The sequence below is a fragment of the Urocampus carinirostris genome, chromosome 7, assembly GCF_059441175.1.
Source record: "Urocampus carinirostris isolate Australia breed hairy pipefish chromosome 7, RoL_Ucar_1.0, whole genome shotgun sequence".
NCBI lineage: Eukaryota > Metazoa > Chordata > Actinopteri > Syngnathiformes > Syngnathidae > Urocampus > Urocampus carinirostris.
Genome location: NC_142355.1, coordinates 693,543 through 717,558, shown reverse-complemented (window position 1 = coordinate 717,558; position 24,016 = coordinate 693,543). Strand labels below are relative to the sequence as shown.

Sequence of the window (24,016 nt, the reverse complement as noted above, 5' to 3'; positions counted from 1 at the left end):
TCGTCCGCCATGTAGAGCTCCTTCCTGGCTCTGAAAGCTTTGATTGACGTTATTTTCATTAAGCAGGTGATCATAAAGTCCCTCCCCTTTAAATCTCCTTCATAGAAATATATATTCTTCTTCATAACTTCTGCAAGCAGAAAGTGAAAGTGTCCGTCTCATTTGAAGGACAAAGGGATAAGCAAGAAGAAATTATTTTTTCTTTCTTTTACAGCAATTACATCACTTCCTGCATGAACAGGAAGAAGAAGAGCCAGAAGCCATTTTAGAAAAGCATTCCCAATAAGAGTTAACCATTTCACAGCTTGAAAGACTTTTATTCATTTGGAAACATGTCAACAGCCAAGACAAATTTTAGATCGGGTATTCCAAAAAGTGCCCAAACGCTTTGGAAATTACAGGATGATGATCGGGTTTTATTGAAAATAAACATGTCAAAAGTCACCGTAAATACAAACATAAAACTGCGGCACATAAGATATTCCGAACTTTGTTTCCTAATCAAACAAAACCAACGAGAAAAGAACAAAAACATTCGTATCAAAACGTCTTGATATTGGCAACAAACATGGATTCGTGGGGGTGGGGGAAATCAGAAAACATTGTATAAAAAAACCCTTCAAGTCCGGGCTGTTACGAAAAAAGTTTTAAAAATCCATAGGAAACGTCGTCAAAAGGCTTTGGCTCGTGAAAAATGGCCATCTTCGCGTTAAACAACGAATCTTCACGATAATGCCCGTCTCCAATGTCTGCGAAATCCGGTCCAATGGGCTCTTGAGAAAATAAAAAAACAAGGAAAGTTTTGTAAGCCCACATACAGTAAACGTCAAATAATCACTTCCTTTTTCAAAAATTAAAGTAAAATAATGAATCAACGACTGCTGTAACAGTTTGTTCAAAAAAAAGTTCCACAATTCACCACTAGGTTTGTCGGCCACGCAGGAGTCAAAGGCAAAAAAAGAAACCAAAACAGATTGTGCCGAATGTTAAAACTTTTCACTGGCAGTGACTCAGAATGGAAAAGAGAATCCACCAAAACAGAAGTTTTTGTACGTTTCTTCTCATACAAGGCAACTAAATCGGCAAATTGGGGACAGTTTGAAGAACATCTTCATTGCTGGCGAGTCAGCGATAAATGCAGATGAGGTCAACTAATAATTTAATCCAGTAATGTTCCCAATCCAAATACCGAACGATAAAATCCACTCACAAGGTGGACCTTTGTTCGGTTAGTTTCAGAGCAATACGTTGTCATGCAGGGACACATGTCCTATAAGACCAGAAAGCCTATTTTTAAATGCCCCCATATTTTTGATAAAAAATGTTTAGGGGAAAAAAATTCCACCAAAAAATGATTTGACTACTAATCTATTTCAATGTAAATTTGGGGTAAACACTGACCTAATAAACACTTGCCCAAAACTGAACACGGAAAAACAAAATAAGTGTCAACTTGGATGGAAACACCATTCTTTGAAAGCGTTATTTCAGTTTTACTTATTTCATTTGTCCAAAACCTAGAATGCAATTTTTGGTTATTTCTGGCATCCAAATTACAATTGCCCTAAATGCGGTGTATCTCTAGTTCACTTAAATTATTTTCAACCATTATTCTAATGAGAACCATAACCTTGACGGATATCAAGGAGAACCACAGCCAATAAATAAATAAAAGCTCAATCTCCACAGCAGTCTTCTATTATTCTTTATATGAAAAATTCTCATACCAGAAAGTTCTCTCTATATTATAGATTAGAATAAAGCAATGAGCAATATCCAAAATTGGAATCGACTGCAAGCTTTTATGAAGTTCGCCTTCATCCTTTTTACAAATACTTTCAAATTAGAAGGATCCAAAAAAGTGGCTGCCACGAAAACTGTGCACTGTGGTGAAAATTGTTTGAAAAACATCGCGGCGACTGAAACTATCTTGTCCAGAATCTGGTCAGGTATCGGACAATGAAGATGATCCACAATATATAAAGCCCCGGAAACAAGTTACCTATTTTTAAAACTTCCATTGGAGGTTGCCATTTTCTCTCTCAAGTTTTTCACAAACATGGCTGCAAAAATTTTAAGGGCCAAGGAGTGTGGTCATGAAAGCTTCCCGATCCTGTTTCCAGAATCCGAGTTTTGAAAATGTTCAAATGATCACCCTCTCAAAATAGTCTTGTTGCTTTTATTATGCTGCACGATTCGCTCTTGAACATTTGTAGTTAGTAGTGTTGTTTGGGGGGGTGTTGTTCTAGGCTGGGTTGGGGGTTGTTTGCATGTGTGCTTGGGGGGTGGGGGGGGGGGTAATATTACGTCTAGTCATAGTCTTGAATTGAGCTGGCTGAGGATTCCGTTAAGGCACTGGTTACATCTTATGACCATTTCTCATTTAGCGCTGTAGGGTCTTTACAAAAATGTCATTGGATTTAAGTGTGGGGAATTCTGGTGTACGCAAGATGAGCGTGCCATGACCGTGATTGCGCACAATCACCTGAAGTCAGTTCCCGTACAGTAATTTTGTCAAGTTACTTCTACAAACAGTCGCATAAATGTGGAGAAAGGGATTTTGCTTAGTCATTGAAGAAACTCAAATTAAAACATCAACACGGTCACACTTGTTTATTAAACTGTATTCTAGTGACAAGTACAATGTAGCATGAACTATATGAAAAGTGAGCGTGCTTTGAAGTTTTGGTCCAAATTGGGGGTAAATAAGAAATAAAGGGGTTGGAACCATTTTGCCAAATGATTAAACCCACTGAAGATATTGAGTCTTAGGGCTAGGCCTGGAAACACTGTTGAAATTGAATTGTTGTGATTGTCTAAGGCAATCACAAGGAAATACAGACTACAGTGATACCTCAGCACTGAGACAACTGTATTCCAACAATTCCCAGCGATGTTTGCAGTGTGTGTGCGGTGTTACAACGAAGCATAGTATTTCAAACATAGCTGGAGGTAGGGTGTGACCATGTGAGAGAAGGAGCCATCATGGCTACACTCGCCCGGTTGGGTAGCGTGATTTCAAGAGATGGTCGATTCAACAACACATGTCGAGATTTGGTGATTTAGTGCTATTTTTTTTGCTAACGGTTCTCAAAAAAAATCAGTGGGAAGAGAAGGCGGCTGAGAACAAGCATCGAGATGAAGGAAATGATTGCAAAATGTAGAAAAATAGCAGGACTGCACATTGAACTTTCAAATTTGAAAACATTCGGAAGTCGAACAAATACCAAACGGATTATGCGCTCGTACCGAGGTATCACTGTATTCAAAGAGAACAACCTTTTTGACTGACCATTATATAATTTGAGACTTCTTAATTGAATAGATTAGCTATTTAACTAGCTACTGCGGCATCATGCCCAACACTAAGTCGTTATACCCTATGGCTGGCTGTATGACGTCAATGAGGAGCCCAGAAGACATGGCTAACTATTTAATGTGTTCTAGTTTGGTATCATCAGTGTTTAATTAATCCTTTACACCTACGTACAAATTCAAAACCTGTATGTCATTAACGCAATGCGATGTAGATGAAACATGAGTCTAAAGACTTAAGTCCTGAGCCACAATTGTATACTCTCTAGTTAATTAAGTTCTCCAATTAAGATAAAAGATCGCCAAAAAGAAAACCCAAATTTCTCAAGTGTTAGCGTTACTAACTATGTATTTAAATGACTGCAATGGTTGGATGAAGAATGTTCGTTAGCTAGCACAAAAAATAGCTAAGTTACATTGGATTATCAGTTATAAAAACGACACCACTAATTTGACTTGCCGACGCGAAACAAATGCGCAAGGCATAACGACAAACGTGTTAAGGTGACTTACGAAGTGTAACATTCGCAATAAACTATACTGTAGCGGGGCAATTTTGAACCTGTTAATTTACACACCAGACAAAGAATACTTTGAAAAGTTTTTGTCAGTCGTAAAAACACTTACAATTCTTTGGATAGAAAAATCGATCAGATCCACTCGTAGAGCCCTCACAACCTGACGTCAACCCTATAAAACACAAAAAATTCGAGTTACGAGACAATAGCACACCCTAGTGGCGAGATGTAAAATCCGAATATGACAACGCGAAAACCGACAAAAAGTCACATACCGTTTTGCTTCGTTCGAAAGATCTGGTCCTTCTGCACCACACATTGTTATCAGCCAAATGGAATTCCTTTAAAACAAAAAAATGGTTGAAATGTTTTAATTTTTGTGATAAAAGAGTCATTTTCGAAAACATTCAACGATGTGTAACGTCGTTTAAAATACATTTTCAGGGCGATGTGCTTAGGAAATCACAATGACCTCTAGGGGTATTATAATTAAACCCTACCATCCAATCCTATAGGGAATAAATAGGTGAGCGTAAAAACGTAACTTCGTAATAAAGACCGATTCAGAGATTCAACAACATAGATATTGACTATACATTAAATTGTAACCGTCTACTAAGCCATCTATAGTTTGTGACATTGTCCATTTTGAAACTGGTCATTTCTCTTTTTTGGGATTTGATAACAATATTTTTTTAAATCTGTACAAAATAAGTATGTTAACACCATACAAAATTGTCATTTTATTAAGTTGTGATGACTACAAGATGCTTAATACATGCTAAATTTAAAGAATTCAATTTCGATGCAATGCCTTAAAGGGTTAAAAGCCAACACCCTGTTTTCAATATCCAAGATAATGTATATTTAAACGTGTAAGGGCTTCATTTCAAATTATACAAACACATAATACATTGATGGGGGGTTTGGATAGCCATCTCAAACAACAGAACATACTTGGATAGTTATATATATATATTTTTTGTGGTTTAGAAAATATAATGATATTAAATTTAACTAGAAATAAATGTTTCCTTAGTACCTCCTAATCAATTTTGCATTTGCTTGTGCACCATCCTATTTTCTCTTTTGTTCTATAATTTAAACTTGAATTTAGACGAAAACACTTGAAAAACGTCAATAATACTAAAAGATATAAAACCACACAAACCTATGAAAGGATTCATCACAAAATATCTATACACGTTTGAATAACAGATATTAGTATTCTAATTTGCGTTTTATCGTCGAAACGAAGATCAAGGGCATTTGTCCTCTCAAGGACAAAGCCATTTTAACTGCGTAGCTTGAAATACGACGAAAAAACAAGAGAAAAACACTTTTTTTCGATGCTATCGATAGGAAAGCTATACAAGGCAAGAAAATGTTCATTTTCATTTAATTTCGATAAGATATCGTCGAGTGAATCGTCATTTTTTCTCTCGCCCCTACGCCATGGCCATTTTTTTCCCCTCTAACTCGGTCCAAGTTGTCCTTTTCCGCCATTTTGTTTGTTCCTCTTTCCCGCCGTTTAATGTTTAATTTTCAGAGTTTGCTTCTTACCCGAATAGCTGTCGTCGTCTTCATGACTCGGTGAGGTCTTTTTAAAGGATTTGGCTCTTTTTGCTGGGGTTCGGGGTGCCATGGCTCCTCTCGGTCTTGTCGTCTCGGTTCCTCCGCGGCGAGTGTGCTTCTTCCCCACCTCCCGACGAGCTTGTCGCCTTCCTCGGCTCTGCCCACTTTTCGCCTGCCGACGTAAGCCAAACTCCACTTCCTCTCCTTTCTCCATCCTGCCAAAACAAAATGGCGTTTCTCTCTCGTTTTGACGGCCGTATAGAACAGTTCGTTTAATCAATGCCTAAAGACAAAATTTCTGTCTATCGTGTCATCATAGCTACATTTTACATTCACAAATGAAAATTATGGAAAAAGTGGAACATTTCTTTCATTACTTTCACACGGGAAGTCGAACAGTACATGTTATCTATAACAGTGTTTTTCAAGCTTTTTTAAGCCAGGCCGCGTTTTTTTTACATTGTTTGAATTAAATATCAAAATGTAGCGTTTACCAAATGGTTGGAATGAGTTATCTGACTCCATTAACCAAACACAACCTACATTCACCCATCAATTGATGCGCGCTCGTTTTTTGAGGGAAAAATGAACAGGAAAGCCAACATTTCCACACAGGGGCAGATATAAATTCCCTAACAAGTGAACTAAGTGTACTCCATCGAACACGGCCGAATTGGTGATGATGGAGTCTCTGGGAAGCCTTTTTCTCAAGTCCTTTAGCTTTCTCCTATTGGCCATCTTCTCCCCGCATAATGGCATGCCGACTCCTCCCATGGGCGCGCCAAGGAAGCCCCCTGGGCTTCACCATCTCGTAGAAGAGCGTCCCGATGTCTGGGATACTCAAAACAACACCGAGCGTTTCTACGTCATCAGGGCCTTTCTGCGTCAACAGTGTCTGGATGTGCTGATTATCTTATCAGTCGTACGTCCCATTCCCGCAGTTCCTGTAAACAATATTTTCCACCAGGGTGCCCTGACCTCGCACCACAGCCCAGTCAGTGAATATCTTTTGCATTAAATGTCATTTGTATTCCATCGTATAAAATCCTTCAACACCACTAACCAAAAATGTTATAAAATGACACTGAACAGTATGTTTAATTCAGCATTAGCTCGGGAGGTAGAGCGCTCGTCTTGGGATCAAGAGATCGCAGATTCGATTCCCGGCTCCTCCGTGTTAAATGTTGTACTGTCCTTGGGCAAGACACTGAATCCCTAATGCCCCCAATAAGCAGGTTGGCGCCTTGCTTGGCTGCGCGGCCGCTATTGGTGTGTGAGTGTGTGTGTGAATGGGTAAGTGCTAAGCACATTGTAAAGCGATTTGGGAGGTCTTCATTGACTTGAAAAGCGCTATATAAATGCAAAACATTTCAATATAATTTATAATACCCCCAGTTTTTACAGCACAGACACTTGACAATGACATCATATTTGCAGAAAACGATTCTTAAATTTTTTATAAAATTTTAAAAAGTGACATTGGATCATTTCTCACGGCACACCTGACGATCTCTCACGGCACACTAGTGTGTCGCAGCATAGTGGTTGAAAATCACTGGTCTATAAAGCTTTCCCCAACCAGAAAGCCATAAAAACTAATAATATCTATAAAAAAAATAACTTCTCTTAACCCCTTACTGTTCCTGTAAAATGGGCCTAAAATCCCAGTCCAAAACGTACCCAAAGTCAATTGAGTGCTGTTCTTAAACCGTTTGGAGAATACAGGTGCTTTTGGTCTGTTTTGAAAAGGAACTCTCAACTTTTTGTCCCAAATTGAAAAAACAATCACCGCAAGTACTACTAACATTGAGTCATCCGAGTTGGAGAACACAGAAATAGAGGTTTTTATTCTCACCTGAATTTCTTTTTGTTTGCAAACAAACGCCTGCTGATGATTATAGCATGGGCGTCTTAGCTGGAAAATGGGTGAGACGATAGCTTGAAGCCTTACTTGGCACCTTGTCAAATTCGATCCCAATCTAAAAAACTGACAATTGTATTTGACACATTTTATAAGGGTAGCTTTAGGTGTTTCCAAAAGTGGCCATTTGGAGATGACAAATGAAGTTATATACTATTTTATACGCTGTTTTATTCTACTTATACTCAAAAATACCTGTCCTAAATTTGACCTCAGCCTTGAGTGCATTCCTTAAGAAGGGTGTCGTAGACCGCCTTTGCTTTGGAACGTGTCTTTAGTTTCAGCCTGTGCAGATCACAATGACTTATCACCTCGCCTGGGGGGTTAGAATGTGCGTGTCGTACCCCATTCTGTCCGGAGGGGGATGACCTATCACCCTTCTCCCAAGCTTCAAAGGACTATTGGGGAATTTGCATCGACACGGCGCGGACCAATCAGCCAGAGGCTTGGTCATGGGGCGTGAACATTTCATCGGCATGGGTAATAAGATGAGGAGATGGGGGATCCTTGTCGTCTTCTGCACACAATTGTAAAATTGGCACAGGCAGAGACCTGATTTGTTCAACTCTTTGATTCGGCTCAATTAATTAATATGCAGACTATATTCGGCGCTCGGCTCAATAATTTCTCCGACTTCTGGACATGCTCCAACTGTAAGGGGTTAGACAAGACACGTGAAGTGACTTCGGAGTCAGATTTCAGTTTAGTAAATGTCAAAACCTTACATAAGTTTACAACTATAAAAAGTCGGCAACTTTGTATTTTACTTTAGCCACTTATTACAGACATTTTGAAAGAGTTGTCATTTTTGACTTCTCTTTCTAGAAGTTAATACTTGATTTTGCGCATAATAATGGTACGAACAAATGGATTCCAAGTTGCAACTAGCATGTTTATTTTCGGCTCTGAGTTGAATAAGTATTGAAAAATTGTATATATATTTATGTTGGGAATTGGATTGGTTAACCAATGTGTTAATCGTCATTTCATTCGGTTACTACTGGCTAAAGCTTTTCAAAGCTAAAAAAAAGCGATTGAGGTTTTATCAATACAAGCTCTTGTGGGCCAAAGCGGGCTGTGGAACTGTGAAAAAGAATCCTGCAATCGGCTCAAAGTGGTGTAAATCTAAAGGACAGAGGCTAACGATATAATTGGAAATAATTTTCTGAGTCTGTTTATTTGCAAACAGAAATTATGTGGGGAAAACAGATAGATTGCAGCAGGCGGAAATGCTTTTAGGCTAATTTCTATCTTATTTTTATGGTCGGGATTATCGTGTGTTTTGGATGAAATATTTTAAATGTTTGGATTCACTAGACGGTCCTGGATGTATCAAGCCTGTGTTTGCACTGAATCATCTCTTTAGCTGACTACCAGGCGAATTAATTATTGGTTAGCTATCTCGACGAAATAGTTTTCAGGTATCTTGTTTCAGACTGATCGTGATGTTTCTGTAATTAGTACATTTTGAAATGTTCATATCTTGAATCCCAAGTTGGCATGAAGTATTTTAAGTCAAGTCAAGTCATTCGACTCCATCCCCTGGTCTAAAACTTACATGAGGGCAAGGAAAAACTCAAAACCTCAAAATGAGGGTAAATAAGGGAACCTTGAGAAGGGACCGCACTTGAGGTCATCCCCCTTCCAGGACGACCAGGCTGCAAAGGATCTTGCAATACACAGACATTGTCAACATGAACTATAGGTCAATTGTAAGTTACAGAATAGAAGTGTGTTTTAAGCCTAGATTTAAACATTTCTACTGAGGTTGCAGATCCAATCTCAGGGGGAAGAGCATTCCATAGCACCGGGGCCTGAATGGAGAACCCTCTCGAACCTGCGGATCTCTTCTTGGCTCTTGGGATCACGAGTAGACCGGCGTTTTCAGGGCAAAGGCTCTGGACCGGGACATAGGGGGAAATCAGATCTGAAAGATATGAGTGAGCAAGTCCATGTATGATTTTGTATACTACCAACAGAACTTTAAAATCACATCTTAAGCTAACAGGGAGCCAAAAATCGGGGTCATGTGATCAAACGTTCTTGTCTCAGTTAAAAGCATGACTGCAGCATTTTGTACCTGCTGAAGGCTCTTGATTTTGGACTTCGGGAGACCGGAGAGTAGTGCATTACAGTCATCAAGACGCGGGAAGTAACTAACGCGTGAATTATAATCTGCGCATCCGACTGAGACAGCATAGGACGAATTTTAGCAATGTTGCAAAGCTGGGAAAAAGCTGTTCTAGTCATATTCTTCTCGTGTGTTTGAAAGGACAGATCAAATATGACACCAACATTTTTGGTCACTCTGGGTGATATTACATTTGTCAATGTTCGGAACAGTTTTTGAGAACAAATCACGGCATTCAGATGGACAATAACTAACATTTCGGTCTTTTCAGAGTTAAGGCGCAAGAGGTTGAGTGACATCCATTCATTTATCTTAGCGAGGCAGGCCTCCAAATTTCCACAGTTCAGTGTGGCAGATTCCTCCAACGGAAGATATAGTTGAGTGTCATCTGCGTAGCAATGGAAACTGATATTATACTTGCGAATAATATCACCTCGTGGAAGCATGAAAATGCTGAAAAGAAGGGGGCCAAGTACCGAACCCTGCGGAACACTACTGGTAACACCAAAAGTCTCAGATGTCATTTCACCCTATTTAACACAGTGCGTCCTATCTGAGAGGTAGGATCTGAACCACGAGAGGACGGTTCCTGAGAGACCAATCCATTTTTCCAACCGTTCTAGTAGGAAATTGTGGTGCACTGTGTCAAAAGCAGCACTAAGATCCAGCAGCAGCAAAAGTGATGAAGCGCCAGAATCCATTGCCAGTAGATGATCATTGGTTAGCTAGATCAGTGCTGTCTCAGTAGAGTGGTTAGCCCTGAATCCTGATTGCATGGATTCAAAAAGATTGTTCTCAGATATAAAATCATTCAGCTGCTGTGCCACGACTTTTTCAAGTACTTTAGAAAGAAACGGTAGGTTTGACACAGGTCTATGGTTACATAAGTTTTCTGGATCAAGGTTGGCTCGTTTCAGTGTAGGTTTAATAACAGCGGACTTAAAAATTGCTGGAACTACACCTGAGGAGAGGGATATGTTTATAATCTTTAGAACTGAAGGTCCATGAACCCCAAAAAGACCTTTAATCAGGGTGAAATGTAAAGTTGCAAAGGCTGCTGCTGCTGCTGAGTCAATGCATGCTTTGTCCAAGCCGATGGAATGTTCTCCGCCTCCTTCGGCAGCCAATCAGATGCTCGATACCGCGGCGCATGCCCAATGGGCGAAGAAGAGTCCTATAAAAAGATTATCCGCCTGGCAACAGCGGCTTAACAAATGTTATAGGAGGAGTGAACATGGGAGCCAGTCAAACAGGTTTGCGGGGGAGTGGGGGAAGCCATCAATCGTTCGTGTCGGGAATACGGAGTGGAGTTTCAACTTTAGTAGACACTCAAAACAAGGGGAGAAGACATAACTTGCGAGGGGGACCAGAGAGAAGCCTTCAGATAAGAGAATTCCATCCCGTCCTGAAGCCCTCCTCTAAGCCCCTTGTTTTTATGGAAACTGCAAGCTTCCAAAAATAGATCAGCCCTTAGGGGTGTGGGCATGATGATTGTGAGAGAGTGACAGGGATGTAATAGTCAAAACAACAAAAAACAGTGGACAATACTAGTCAAAATAAGTAACTGGCATCCTATGAATACTTTCAATTTTCTCAATAATGAAAACAGAATGTGACTATAGATAAAATTAAATGGATTTATTCACAGAAAAGGAATGAGTATTGAACAGTGTACAAAAGCAGAACAAGAAAGTTTACTAGGATCGTCACGATTCAAAGATATCAAAGCTATGCTAACACAAGCTCGACGAAACATGAAAGGTGGAAGATGCAGAACACGTTGGAATGCTAACTGGTTCTAACTGGACAGAACTTGAAAGAAAGTAGACGCAGGGAACATAGTCCACCGTGGATAGAAAGACTACTCGCGGGTACTCACGTGGATGGGATTTAAGTAACGGCTTCAAAGTAGCCTAATTCAGTGGAGTAAGAGTACATTTTCTTCTTCACGAATCGACTCAAATAAAAGTAAAAAAAAGTTTAGTGATTTTAAGATACTCCTCGAAGTACACAATGCCCCCAAAACTTACTTCAGTCAATGTAACAGAGTACTGTAAATGCAACTTGTAACGACCCACCTCTGTTCTAACTGAACCAAACATGGAAATTCACAACATGATAAAATGTAGTAATAAAGGGTCTCCACACCCCGGACGTAATGCAAGGATTTTGTGATCGGAAAACTTGTATTATTATTATTTTTTTAATAATCCACCAATAATGTCATCTTAACGTTCGAAGCATTTGTTTGCGGAAAACATGTCTTATTGTCATGATTACTGATGTGACTCAGCTGTGCCCGCTTATTTGCCGCCACCTGCCGCGGGTTCTGATTGGCTCCCTGTCACTATTTGAACTCAGTCCTGTCAATCCCCTGTTGTCAGTCCGTCTGCGAACCTCATTGAACACTAGGCAAGCCTTTTTCGTCCCTGACTCCCGCCTGTCCCGTTTTTGATCCTGTCTGTCTCCAGCTACAACCTGTTTTGGTCTTGACCACGTGCTCTCCCTTCCTGACTTACGACCCGTTTTTGATCCCGACCACGTCTGCTCTCCCGTCCCGGCTTACGACCCGTTTCTGACCCCCGACCACGTTTTTGCTCTACTGTCCCGGCTATCGACCTATTTTTCCGTCCTCGACACCGCCATCGCTCGCTACGGAAGATCCACTTCCGTGTTCGGATCACAATCCGAGTACGAGAGCGGCCTGCTTCCCGCGTCCAGCGAACACCGGATCGTGGGCGCTGCCCTTCCTCTCTCTTTCAATAAAACTTGTGGTAAACGTCACGCAATTGGGTCCGGTTTCCGTTTTGGTCCTGACACTTCTTGTGATCCTGTTCTTTGCCGTCATCTTGGTAAAACAAAATCCTTTCCTTATCACTCCTTTCATACATGGCATGTGAAATGCTTACGTCCTGAAATCAGACGGAGAGCTCTAATAACTCATAAATACATATTTAAAATGTGGAGACATTTCGAAATAATGATCGAAAAAGGATGTAAATCGAAGATGATATTGCTGTTCATCAATGGATTGGCTTTCTACCCTATTACGCGACCGCAAAAGAGAATCTTGGAGAAGAAGATACACAATTTAAGAGGAAAAGAGGTTCCTTCTGAAATTGATGTCGGGGAATATTATAAGGCGATATGTAACCAGCACAAAGACGTACTTTCAATAGAGAATGATTGCAAGAAATATGCAGTATAAAGAAACCTTAGTTGATTTGTGCTGCCACCTAGTGGGTGATTGTCAAATTGAAACAGGCACAAGACATGGGGAGCGAAAAGACTGAACGATTATTCGATTTGAATCTTTTCTAGCTTTTCGCTTCTATTCCTTTTTTCAAGACTATGTTTTTGTTTTCCCTTTCATTTGATCTTTCTTTCCCGTTAATTCCCCTTTCCATTTTTCCCTTTCCTCCCCTTTCCTTTGTCTTTTTTCATTTTCCATGTTTCCTTTTTCTCAAGGATGTTCTGATTCAGTGCATTTGATATTTCCTTATTTCTCATTTCTTTCTATTTACTGATTTCCTTTTGTATCTATGTTTAACTTTTTTGTTTTCACGTCTTCTTTTTCTTTTCCTCAAGACTATTCTATTATTATTATTATTATTTTCTTTTCCCCCTGGTTTTATTTTTTTGTATTTTTCCATTTCCCATTTTTAAAATTTTTCTCCTGTTAAATCTTTTTCCTGTTTATTCCTCTTAAAACTTTACTATTTGAGTTCATTTTATCAATTCTTTTTTATGTTTTTCTATATGATGATATCACGTTTTCCTTTTTTGTTTTCTTTTTCTTTCTTTTTAAAAGACAGTTCTATTTTTTCTGCCTTTTTTCTTGCTCCCTTCGTATTTTTCTTTTGTTCTATTATTTCTTAACCATTTTCATAATTTCCCTTTTTTGTCTTTGTCCTTTTAATTTTTTTGTTCTCTCCATCTTTCTTATATATTCTGAAGGCTGATTTATTTTTTCTCTTTCTTATTTTCTTTTGTTCTATTTTCCCTCTGTTTTATCATTTTCCTTATTTTTCCCTCTTTTTCCTTTTTCTCAAGACTATTCTATTTCTTTTTTTTTCTTTCTTCCCTGTTTTTTTCATTTATTTTATCTGTTTTGTTTTTCAGCTCTATTCAAGTCAAGTCCTGTTTTGTGACGCCCATCATCACAAGGAGTCTCAAAGGGCCGCACATACTACAGACTATTGTGACACCATCCCCTGATCTAAAACCTACAGACTATTCTATTTAGTTTGTCTTTTTTTTTCTCTTTATGATTTTACATCTTCACTATTCTGTTCTCATCTTCCATTCGGACGCTGACGAATCGGTGACGTCAGCGCCAGGTGGTGGGAAATCCGAGTTTTGCTGAAGGCGTCATTAGAATGCTTTCGTCACCCCCTATGAAGAAGGGGGCGGGCCCTTTTCTGAGCGCTTCCGGAGGAGGTGTATAATCCCAAATTCCACACGCCACAGAACGCTCACGCTTCATTCATTTTGCCACAACAAATCTATCAAAACTAAGAGTAAAGTGTTCACAATTGTCCCTATGACACTTTGAATCGCGTTTTTGTGTCGAATGCGGAAAAGAGCTCCAAAGCGGTCCAATTGGCCCTGTAGAATGTGACAGCTGTGACCGTTGGGGATTACGTCGATTCCTTGATGGCGTCTTTTGATTTTCTCGTCATTTTCCTTTGGATTTTGGCGAGCGCGGCGGGCGAACCCCGAGCTCCCGCCACGGTCAACGGGACTTGGGCCATCCTCCGAGAGGACGGCAACGGCACCCGCGGGACCGTCGGGACCCCCAGCTCGTCCATTTTGACGCATCTTCCCACGCTTAAAGTTCTCGTCGGTCTCACCTGCCTGCTCACCGGAGTCCTCGTCACCTGTCTGCTCTTCAAAGTGCTCAGGTTAGCGACACCTGCGTCCGAATTCATCTCGCCGGTCCGTCGTCACAAAGCGCAATTGGAAGGGGTGCGTAGTTCAAAATGATGCACTGCTGAGTTCAAAGAGCCTTTATAACAGGGGCTGTGTGGGAGGGTACGCTCACCCACCCAAAGAAAACTGAATAACGTGGTGAGAGCAGTCTGAAAAAAAAGAAAGACAAAGTGGAAAAAAGAAGAACAACTAATAAAGCAAGAATAAGGGGAAAAAAAGCAAAAAAAATAAGTTGATATGAAATGAAAAATGAAATGATCTGCATTTATATAGCGCTTTTCAAGTCAATGACTTCCCAAAGATATCTAGAAAGAAAGAAACAAAGTGAAGAAAAAAAAGACAAAGAGGGAAAAAAAGAACAAATAATAAAGCAAGAATAAAAGAAACAAAACAAATACAAGGAAAAAAATAAAGTAAGAAAGAAGTAAATATCTAGGAAGAAAATGGGAAAAGAGAAAAGGGAAGAAAGCAAGCTGGAAAAAATGAAGAAACAAGAAAACATTTAAAAGCTAGTAAAAAAGAAACATACGGTGAAAAAGAAAAACATAAATCATCAGGATATTACTCCTAATAATTCAATATTTAATATTTTTGACAAATCTAATATTCTACTAAATTATAATGACAATAACATTTTTCAAATTATTTTTCTTTCTACTAGTAGATTATTCCTCTACATATTTAAGTAATTGTCATTGTTTAGCTTTACTCATATGTGATATTTGTACACATTTTAGTAACAATTTGTGTATTTATGGTTGTGTAGGTACATATATAGTCATATTTTGGGAATTTATAGATGTTTAAGTCGACATTTTATTCATTTTATGAGTATTTATGTTTGCTTAGTACAGGCTTCATACATATTTTGGGTAGTTATAGTTTTTTAAGTACACTTTACATCATATCTTAAGTATGTATTGTTTAAGTAGACATTTTGGAATCTATCAGACATTTAGGGTTGTCTAGGTGCACGTTATATGAATATTTGGGATACATTTTCTTAAGGTACACTTTTTATAAATCTTTGGGATACTTATGGTTGTTTCGGTACACATTGTGTGAATGTTGTGCATATTTCTGGTCTTTTAGTAAACACTTGATGGTAAACAAGTGTGACGTACGGCATTGTTGAAGCAGGATGGCAGAATTGATGTCGGTTTAGAGCAGCCCATTGACACAAAATGATCATCGATCGGAACACCGAGATAGCGACTTGATTTTTGTCAAAGGCAATCAAAAACAGAACTTGTTCGGAAGGTACTGGAAAATGGAACAATTGGCCTTGCGAGTGCTTGAAAAGTACTTGGATCCGGCCATTAAAAATGTGTCCAAACCCTGAAAGGAGCGAAGGAGGGCTCAGGACTCAGCTCTTATCATAAATGCGTTTTCTTTGGTCAGATCCGGAAGAAGAATCCGTAAAAGCCGCAAATACGACATCATCACCACGCCGGCGGAGCGAGTGGAAATGGCTCCCCTCAACGACGACAACGAGGAAGAGGAGGACTCCACGCTCTTTGACGTCAATTACAGGTGACGCCGCTTTTAAAAAGCCACATAGGTTACACCACCTCAAGCGCCCCCCATAATGAAGCATTTCTAAAACTTTTTTTCCGTAGAGGTGGGGTGCAGGATTTGAAAACTTAAGGCTGCGATCGTAACTTTAAGCCAGTAGATGGCGGCAGAGTAACACCTACGGAGGGTGCATTTTCTTACACTCTTTTTTTTTTTTATCATTTGAAATTTTGTTTTGTCCAGAACAGGCCTGAGAAAAGTCAAGTCAAATCGTAAGGGCTCTTTGAACTCAATTGGGCACCTCAAGCGACGCACCTTGCCTTTAATAAGGGACAGGATATGCTTAAATGTAATAAAAAACGCTAGCTAATATATCGAAAGAGAAATGTGAATCACAGTGTCAGAAATACTCCACTGCCTGGAAATGGTTTAGTCCAAGCACTTGTCTCAATCCCCCTCAGCGAGTGTCACTTGCGGCATAGCGGCAGAGTCTGCGGTGGCTTCGGAGTATTACGATGAGAGTATGGTACGGAAGCCCAAGAGTGCCATAGTTTAATAACAGAAATGAACATTCGATTGATAAAAATGTCCTTTTAATTCAAAAAAACCTTTAGCAAAATATTGAAATGTAACGAATGTGTTTAAACAAGCAGAAACTCTGGGTTCTCGGGACCCCCAAAGCCCTTCGCCTAAAATCGCCCCTGGGTGACATGACATTGAAAAACCCAAACGAGCGCTTATATTCTGCCTGTTTAATTAGCATTCAAGCTAGGGGGGAATTTCTTTTGCGAAACGGCCGCGGTCTGGTCCAAAATACTCTGGATTTTTTCAAGTCCACAAATGCAGATCTGAAAAAAGATCAGAATATATTTATTTAGACCCACCCCTCAGAGTAGTATCCAGAATGCTTTTTTTGTTGTTGGCGTGCGCTCCAAAAGTTGGCTTTCTGTAAATTTAGGGGTGGAAATTAATTTTTCAGCCATTTATTATTATTTTTGTTGTTGTCTTTTTTTGAGGTTGTTTTCTTCAGATCGTTGTTTCTTTTCTTTTTTTGACAGTTTTCTGTTGTTTTTTGTGAATTGTTTTTGTAGTTTTTCAGTGGTTTTTGGCTGTTGTTGTTTTTTTGGGTCATTTTTTTTCATTTTTCTGGTCTCGACAATATTATTAGCAGTACTACTAGCCATCTGACTGCAAGACAAGTCCTCTCGTCAATTGTTCTCATTTTTATCATTTCCTGATGCTTTTATCCAAACTCCGTCAGGCTTTTAGGATTTTAAAAAGAACTAGGAATACAAATGAGTTGCTTGGTACCACTCTTGCCCCCCCGCTGTTCCTAACTTTCAAATAGCTTGATAATCTTTTATAAAGCAGCAGAAGCCTTCTTTCCTTAAGCTATCGCATTTAACGAAAAATCCCAGCTTGACTTATTGGAGTTTTTCAATTCAGACAACTGATTTTGCTTTCGTTCGGAGCGTTCCCAAAACCCATGGGATGAGATGGTCGATTTATAGACCAAGAAAATGTATAATATACGCGTAGATGTCAGCATGTTTATTTATCACTACTATTCTAAAAATACGTATCTCAATTGTTTTGTCATTTGTCGAATGAAATATTTTATTGTAGCCTAATGCGGCCCACGAATCAAAGTCTGCCCACCCCTGCCATGGCCATATTCAAGCACTTTTAAAGCCAAGTTTCCAATTTGTCCAGTACCGTTAAAAGAAATCTGGTGTGAATCATTCATTTTGCACAGCCACAAATCAGATACGATTTTTTTTTTTACCTGTAGATTTATCAACATGATTTTTAGGTCTCGAGTACATCGCAATTATATTTGTTTTTGGGATAAATCTCTCCATTATAGGCGTTGGGTAAAATGTCCCATGTAGCTTCTATTTTCAGTTGCATTGAGTTCTTCTAATTCACCATAGGAAAATGCGACCTTCAAATTTTTGCTTGACTCAGAATAAAATGTCCGTAGCATGCACCTGTCCCATAGGGGGCGATGACGCTTCATAGGACAACGCCGTACAAAATAACGAGAAGAAGGAATTCGATGGCAAAGCGTCGTTTTTAAGAAGACTCGTTCAGAAACATTTCCAAGCACTTCACCCAAAATTCAAGCGCTTTCCAAACCTTGAAAACACAACATTCAAAGCATTAAAGGAGTTCAAGAACGCATACAAACCCTGTAAATAATGATTCATTTGTTTCGTGTTTTTGTGATGAACTAAGGTGGAATTGGAAAAAGAAAGCGCTGGAATCGAAGGCATTCTAACCTGACCTACTTTGCCACTTCAAAATGAGAAAAATGTCCTCCTGGACTTACATGACGCCAAAAGAATTGTTGAAGTCCCTGCTAAAAAAAACAAACACTGCGTTTGTAGACTTTAAGGCATGTTGACACAAAGCTTGGCCCTTCCGTCCTTTCTTTTGTCCCCGGCATTGCTGAGCGCTTCCTCGTAGGAAGATCCTGTTTACCCCTTTATGACTTTGCTCTCGGAGGCCTTTCTTCGGCAAATATTGCATTCTGGGATTTCGATGACTTTTATTTGGGTTTGAAATGGAATTTGCCGGTGACCGGATGGTTCGTGAGGTGGGGCTGCCGATCCACCCCCAGCAATGTTCAAAAATAGCCTCTTTTTTTGTCTCTGGAGTCTCATGGGGCGGCAGTAGCTCAGGAGGTAGAGCGCTCGTCTTGGGATTAAGGGATCCCAGTTGGAATCCCGGCTCGTCCGTGTTACATGCCGAAGTGTCCTTGGGTAAGACACTGAAACCCCAATACCCCCAATAAGCAGGTTAGCGCCTTACATGGCTGCACAGATCACGGCCGCTATTGGGAAATGTGAAGCACAATCTAAAGCGCTTTGGGAAGTCATTGACTTGAAAAGCGCTAGAGAAATGCAGATCATTTCATTTCATTTCATGTAGGAAGCCATCCTCGCAACATATAGTATTTTAGCTTTAAATGATGACTTTTGCAGTTTATTGATATTGATCATTTATTTTCCATTAGCCTCTTGGCTAGGAGCAAGCCTGTTGGCTTTGAAGTGTATCATGATTTGACTGATAATGGATAATGAATGATGAAAAATGGACAATAAACTCATAAAAAATCCCCCCCCCTTGTCTGCATTGCATAACCTCAGTAGGGTCACGGGGGTGCCGTCGCCCATCCAAGCCGTCTTCTAAAGGAAAAAATAGAGCCACAAATCGTTCTTATACAGCTGGAGAGTCTGGTCACTTCCCCGGTGTTCCCTGCTCTCGTGAGACAGATTGTGAGTCTTTGGGCAGAGGCGCTGGTTGGAAAAGGTGAGGGAAAATGTCTACTTTCCTACAAAAGCAATCCCATGAATCATTTACATGCCTAGAGGCGAGGGCTGCACTGTTCAGGCAATAAAAACCCATTGCCTTTTTTTTTTTTAGACCAGCATTGCAATTCCGATTTAAAAGAAAAGTAGCATTTTCTGTGCTAGGTTAGTTTTTGGGGGGAGTACTTATCCCTTGGATCCATGACCTACCAGAACATACACTTCGTGGGAGGAAAAATACTAATGGCATCATGTCATGAACACGTTTTATGAGGAATATCACAATATTACACCCTTTTTTAAAATTTTCATAGATTTGAAGAATAACAACCCTTGGGGTCATTTTTGATCCCACTTATGCATCCAAGTCATATTCATTTGTTTGGCCCTTAATCACAAGGAGTCTCAAAGGGCTGCACAGACTAAATGCCGAGTCATCATTTTTGGCATTTCTCACATCTAGGGTAACTTACCTAAATGCCTGTAAAATATGATGTTGATATTAATTTTCCTTCTGGTCTAGAAGAGAAGAATGTCTTTCTGGGGAAAATGCTGAGGCAACAAAATCAAAAGTGCCGAGTCAGCTTTTTGGGGGCATGTTTTACGTCTTAGGTAACCTATCCGACTGCCTGCGAAGGGCAATGTATTGCTTTGCAGAAAGCCACAATTAAACAACCCTCCTGAATCCTTCACATAACATAAGTCAGAAAACAAACATTGATACTTTTAATGCAATAAATAATAACCAAATTTAAAAAAGGCTGACAAGAAAAGCAGAAATTGATCTGAGGGTTGATACTAGTGACATGCTTTAAACTTAAGTGAACAGCGCCCTCTTCTGGGGAGCTTTGCTGTCTGCTCACATGTTAAAATCCTAACTGGGACGATTCTGGTTGGCCAAAAGCGCCATCATTCAAATAAGAAGGGGGAACAATAAATCCTTGAAATAAACCGCAGTGTCTTGCGATGACACATTTGCGCTACAATATCGATTAGGTTTCGGTTCGTCGTGCGGCCCTAGTAACCAATAATCCCATATCAACAGTCTTTATGCCTTATTGAAATACTCGTAATTTCCACATTTAGATGAAAACGTGTCCCTCCACATGGCTAGATAAAAGCGTGGACTTACTCTATACATGGATGAAAACGACTGTTGCATTTTGGCCGTTGGGGCAGAAAATGAATCGCAAATTTGGCAGGAGGCAATTCATGCGCGCTTGGGCACAAAAAGATCTCATCTCAGTCACCAAAATAGACTGAACAATGCATTGGAGGTTTATAGTCATCATTTCATCATTAAGAAAGTGGATGAAAACTTCAGCGCCAGGCAAAAATATACAGGTCACAATGCAGTTGTGATGAGCCTCATCTCTTTGTTATTACCACCTTAAACAAGAAGTTAGACCATCAGCATCATTCATGCACTAGAATAGCTTTCCTATTGCTACACACTTTTATGAATACAAACCTAGTTTAAAGCTCAGTGTTAGCCTCGCTAGATTTTTTACTCACTTATGATTACCAAAGTAGAAAAATGAGCGCATAGCATGCACTGAACTCCCAGTAAACAAAGTGACGTGTATACGTTAGAGATGGTAAGGTTCAAAATAACTTCCAGCAAAGTAAGAATATGTTGCCTCAAATATGATGTTGACTTACCTTAAGTAGAGATGTAGACATCCTTATTAACCTTATCCACGTTGAGTTGGTGCAGCGGACGACCACATCGCTTGATCCAAAGAAGACACTTGTCTGGATTGAAACGTGGATCGGGAAAAATACTTACGAGGTATCCCGGGAAGCCGGGCGACGGTATCAGATTCGCGCGTAGCCCCGTTTGACCGTTTTAAAGTTTAAAGTGTAAAGAAAAAACGGACGAAAACGGATCAATTTCAATGCATTTCTACAGAATTGGAACGGATGTATTGGGTTTGCTACGTGCACGGCGATTGGCTCATGGTGTTGAAGGGCGGGGCTCGGCCACGGGCCAATTTGAAAACTCGCCGCGTGACTAAGAATAAATACCGACGTCGTGGAAATACCGGCAAAATCCGTTTCCGATCGGATCCCGGTTCGATGAAAACCTAGTCGGTGACTTTGTTTCTCGTGTCTTGCAGGTGAACTCCCCGCAAACGAAGATGGGACCGACCCTTTCCCTCTCTTTGGTCCCCCGACGGTTGCTATCGGTGGAGGCGGTGTTGTTGTCAACCTGCATTTTTCCTACACTGACTTCATCTTATCCGCGATCTCTTCCACTTTATCAAAATTGCGCTGACGCAATCTCCACTTCCCTGACTTATATGTCGACAATACTACTCACTTAGCGTGTAGAAAAGGCTCACCTTTATTCAGGTAAGCCGAAATTTTTCCTTCTTACGTGAACTGGTCGCCGTTATCTCCGTTGTAGCGAACATGGGAAGAATATTGTTTGAGTCTTTCGGCCTCTTTTCTGGGGATAAAGTTTCTTAGCAAATACAGACTCCGCTTGGAACTGTTTGGAGTTCAAAAATGCCATTCACATATCTTCGGGGTTCCGACACCTTTTTCATGGCGAAATTCAAGCACTTTTCAAACCCATTTTCCAATTTCTTCAGCACCTGCCACTCACCTGCCCTCTAGGGAGCGGATTGACGCCGGACCTTCTCATGGTGGGGCTGCGCGCTAACCACCCATCCACTGTGTCGCCCCCAGTTCACTATGATTTTCTAAAACAGCATCTTATCCGGATGGCTTACTCAAAAGCTAAAAATGTAACTTGATAGTTAGCTTGACAGGTTAACAGGTAAAAGCCTAAAAGGGAGCTAGATTGCTAGCTAAAAGGGTAAAAAGCCGACTCAATAACCTTGATGGAAAGATTAAAAAAGCTAGCTAGCTCGCTAGACAGGAGGCAAACATTTAGCTTGATAACTAGCAAAAAAGATAAGATGTTTGCTAGATAGCATGCAAAAAATGTAAAAAGCTAGATAGCTAAGAAGGTAGAGATAGCTAGCTCCAAAAAATTGCACATTTTTGCTTATTAAAACCCTGAAATTGGAAATGAGTTTGTTGTTTATCCTTTAAAACAAAAAAAGAACACATCGATACATTTAATTTATCAATAGATTCTTTTTCTATTCTCAATGAATTGCTTGAAATGAATTTTGTAAATTTCTAGAGCAGCCACTTGCGTCTTTCTCTTCTTTAGGTCTATTTTACATGTGTTTCCTAGAGTGCCATTTGAAAAGTCTTCATTGTTCTAAAAATAAGGCCGTAATACGCATTCATATGTCTTCAATCCAATTTTTGAAAGTCTTAAAAAATGTGAACACAATAATCATATTAATATTTGTTTGAACTAAAAAGATTTATTAAGATGTATCGATTGTCTTTTCATTATTCACCGATTTAATTTTGTCGGCAACATGGCGTGACTACAATAACCCGACCATCAAAACGGTGATATGGTTTCAGTCGGTCTTTGTTCTATCCACGATACACGTAGCAACTTGGGACAAAGACCTTTACTTTGGACCGTGCCCGGGAAGCGGACATTTCATGAGAAGTGGCTGTCCGACCGACTGTCTTTTTTGTCGACTCGGTCTTAAATTGGATCTCGAAAGGCAAATAGTCTTGGAAAATCTCGAATTTAACTGGCCTAACGCTGTAGGAACCCTGCTCAAATGTCAATGACGTTATCAAGACTATTCTAATTCGACTAAATCCGCATGTGGCCCTTGGGCGCCGCCCCAGTGGCTGACGGGAGCTTTTTCGGAAATATTTTTGGTGACTGTTGTAAACACAACTCGAACATGTTTAACGTTTTCCAACGCTTTAAATATAGTTTGAATATTCGTGAACTGTTAAATGACCCGTTTGTGTACTCAATCTTTTTTTCAATATAAAAAAATACCTTATTTACATTTTCTTCTCGTTTTTTCCTTTAAGGTTCTTCTAACAATAATCGTCATTTACACAATAAGGAGCAATGCTTTTGCGCCTCCCCAAATCACCTTTGTGTCAATTAATGCTCATTTGCATACATATACATTTCAATGAAATCAAGAAACTTAAAAAAAAAACAAATCACTAAGTCATAATCCAACATCCTATCGGAAAAACTGTATTTTCTTATTATCTACAAAGAATAAAAACAAATATTTGATCCCAAAACGATACCACGCATCGGCAACTTTCATCCTATTAGCCAAGAAACTGCTGAATCTTGAAAGCTGGAATTCGGAGGTTTTGTATTCGACTTAAAGAATCGAAACGAGTTCTGGGTTAATCGGTTTAAAAGCGACCATTTGAGAAGGGATGTGTGAAACCGGGACGGCGCATTATGTCGAACGAAGGGGAATGAAATCGTCAGCGACGTAATCCGTTCTTTGCAAAAGTCTTTATTTCCAGAGTAAAACCAACAACATAGAAAAAGTAGGAAACGCTCCAAACAAGGTCAGTAGCCATCCCGATAACTTTGTTTTCTTTAGCTAGCGAGAAATATTCTCCTCTCACCGCAAACAATATCCACATCTTCAACATAAATATATTACTTTTCAAAAAGCACAAAAATGACTTTTTTTTCCCTCGCCAAATCAAAAGTTTTGTTGGCGTACAGAGATCCCTCCTTTTTGGCCGTTCAAAGTGGATCGAATATTTCAATGAGTCGCCTTCCCAAAGGGAATTGTCGACATGAGAGAGAATGAAAAGCGATATAGAATGAATAAAAGACTGAATGAGAGCAGGAGAGAGAATGAATGATGGAAAACAAGAGAGAATGAAAGTAAAGAGGGAGAGAGAGTTTGACTGGCGAGGG

At 39.7% G+C, this 24,016-nt stretch overlaps 1 protein-coding gene and 1 long non-coding RNA gene across 2 annotated transcripts; one reads left to right on the top strand and one right to left on the bottom strand.

Moving 5' to 3' along the window:
• Positions 1-296: 296 nt before the first annotated feature.
• LOC148362056 (uncharacterized) lies at positions 297-5,584 on the bottom strand. Its single transcript, XR_015850841.1, has 4 exons — positions 5,397-5,584; positions 4,109-4,174; positions 3,943-4,005; positions 297-773 (listed from the first exon to the last, which is right to left on the bottom strand). It is a non-coding gene; the product is annotated as an uncharacterized LOC148362056 (long non-coding RNA).
• Positions 5,393-23,123, top strand: fam174b (family with sequence similarity 174 member B). The gene is made up of 4 exons (XM_088339480.1): positions 5,393-5,588; positions 13,583-14,364; positions 15,794-15,925; positions 21,342-23,123. The coding sequence occupies exons 2-4, from the start codon at positions 14,117-14,119 to the stop codon at positions 21,343-21,345; spliced, it is 384 nt and encodes a 127-aa protein (XP_088195606.1). The 5' UTR covers positions 5,393-5,588; positions 13,583-14,116; the 3' UTR covers positions 21,346-23,123.
• The last annotated feature ends 893 nt before the right edge of the window (positions 23,124-24,016 follow it).

Bases quoted from the DNA above. Each gene is read 5' to 3' on its own strand.
- fam174b (XM_088339480.1), top strand. From the start codon at position 14,117: ATGGCGTCTTTTGATTTTCTCGTCATTTTCCTTTGGATTTTGGCGAGC. The intron at 14,365-15,793 runs GTTAGCGACACC...TTCTTTGGTCAG, and splicing joins CTGCTCTTCAAAGTGCTCAG to ATCCGGAAGAAGAATCCGTA.